The 1,600-nt window shown below is 61.4% G+C and overlaps 1 protein-coding gene across 2 annotated transcripts; it reads left to right on the top strand.

The window, feature by feature from the left end:
- The first annotated feature begins 25 nt into the window (after positions 1-25).
- LOC116217643 (keratin-associated protein 5-4-like) lies at positions 26-1,594 on the top strand. Of its 2 annotated transcripts, XM_031557563.1 has the most exons (3): positions 26-102; positions 209-845; positions 891-1,594. In XM_031557563.1, exons 2-3 carry the CDS (start codon positions 548-550, stop codon positions 1,559-1,561), a joined length of 969 nt encoding a protein of 322 aa, XP_031413423.1. In that variant the 5' UTR covers positions 26-102; positions 209-547; the 3' UTR covers positions 1,562-1,594. The 2 variants fall into 2 exon arrangements, with proteins under 2 accessions (XP_031413423.1, XP_031413422.1); XM_031557562.1 differs by having other exon boundaries at positions 209-1,594.
- The last annotated feature ends 6 nt before the right edge of the window (positions 1,595-1,600 follow it).

Below are 1,600 nucleotides of genomic sequence, written 5' to 3'. Positions count from 1 at the left end.
CTCTCACTCTCTCCCTGCCCCCCCAGACGCAGCCTTTGAGGACTCAGACAAGTTCCACACCCCCGCACGATCTCTGCAGGGCCTGGCCTATTCCTAAGCACAGTAGGTGGCACTTTGGGGTCTGCACCCAACCCTGATGGGGACGGGGCTGAGTAGGACCGTGGTCCCGCACCCTCCAGCACCACCAACCCGTCTCTGTCTCTTGCAGCCGTGCCCGGGCTCCTCGTGCCACCCCGAGCAGCAGACGTGGACGGGACCGAGCGCGACCCACGCTTGGGGCTGGGGGCCAAGGGGTCGGGATCTCCCACTCCAGCTGCCCGCAGTGCTATGGGGCAGTGGGGTGATGCCGCACGGGGCACACGGGAGGGGGTGGCGGGCTCAGATCTTGGCTCTGCCACGTGAATGAACCAAACCCTCTGAGTTCAGCCCCCGAAACGCCCCGTAGCCATGGAGTGGGGAGACCTGTGGTGAGACTGCCCATGGTGGGACACCCCACAGAGGGGTGCTCCGTGGTGGGAAGCTCCGCTGTGGGGCGGTTTGGGGCGGGATGCTCCACAATGGGGTGTTGTGTGGTGGGACACTGCACGCGGGACGCTCCACGGTGGGACGTTCCATCGTGGGATGCTCCATGTTGGGATGTTCCATCATGGGATGTTCCATCACGGGATGCTCCTTTTGGGGTTGCTCCACGTTGGGATGTTCCATCATGGGATGTTCCATCACGGGATGCTCCTTTTGGGGTTGCTCCACGTTGGGATGTTCCATCATGGGATGTTCCACGTTGGGATGCTCCTTGGTGGGATGCTCCGTGGTGGGACACTCCATCATGGGATGCTCCCTTTGGGGTTGCTTCACATTGGGATGCTCCATCATGGGATGCTCCCTTTGGGGTTGCTTCACATTGGGATGCTCCATCATGGGATGCTCCCTTTGGGGATGCTCCACGTTGGGATGTTCCATCATGGGATGCTCCCTTTGGGGATGCTTCACATTGGGATGTTCCATCATGGGATGCTCCCTTTGGGGTTGCTTCACATTGGGATGCTCCATCATGGGACGTTCCACGTTGGGATGCACCATGGTGGGATGTTCCATGTTGGGACGTTCCATCGTGGGATGCTCCACGGTGGGACACTCCATCATGGGATGTTCCCTTTGGGGATGCTCCACGTTGAGATGCTCCATGTTGGGATGCTGCATGTTGGGAGGCTCCATCATGCTCCACGGTGGGCCGTCCCATGGCACAGCTCTCCATGGCGGGACGCCCCATCTGGCCCTGCCCCCCCAGCTCACCGCCCTCACTCACTCCAGATGTGCATTTCCAGATGTGCAGCCGCCCACCACAGCTCCCAGGGCCGGGTCCATGCAGGGCCGTGTCAGGACGCCCAGCTGGGGGTGCACCCCACCCCCAGGCAGAGCCCCCCAACGGGGCACGCAGCACTTTGCCCCCCTCCATCAGCCCCACCAGCAGCCGGAGCCCCCCGGACACAGCTGCAGCTCTTCTAGCGTCATTATTGCTACAATTACTATTAATAATAATAATATTTTTAGTGACAGGTGAGGGCGGGGGGCTCCGTTGGGCCCTATGGGAGCCCCCCAT

The sequence above is a fragment of the Meleagris gallopavo genome, unplaced genomic scaffold (genome assembly GCF_000146605.3).
Source record: "Meleagris gallopavo isolate NT-WF06-2002-E0010 breed Aviagen turkey brand Nicholas breeding stock unplaced genomic scaffold, Turkey_5.1 ChrUn_random_7180001858449, whole genome shotgun sequence".
Taxonomy (NCBI): domain Eukaryota; kingdom Metazoa; phylum Chordata; class Aves; order Galliformes; family Phasianidae; genus Meleagris; species Meleagris gallopavo.
Note: the sequence above shows the minus strand (reverse complement) of the source record. Positions and strands in the feature narration are given on the sequence as shown.

What these genes read in the sequence shown, in the direction of transcription:
- LOC116217643 (XM_031557562.1), top strand. Translation starts at nt 548, where the DNA reads ATGCTCCACAATGGGGTGTTGTGTGGTGGGACACTGCACGCGGGACGC.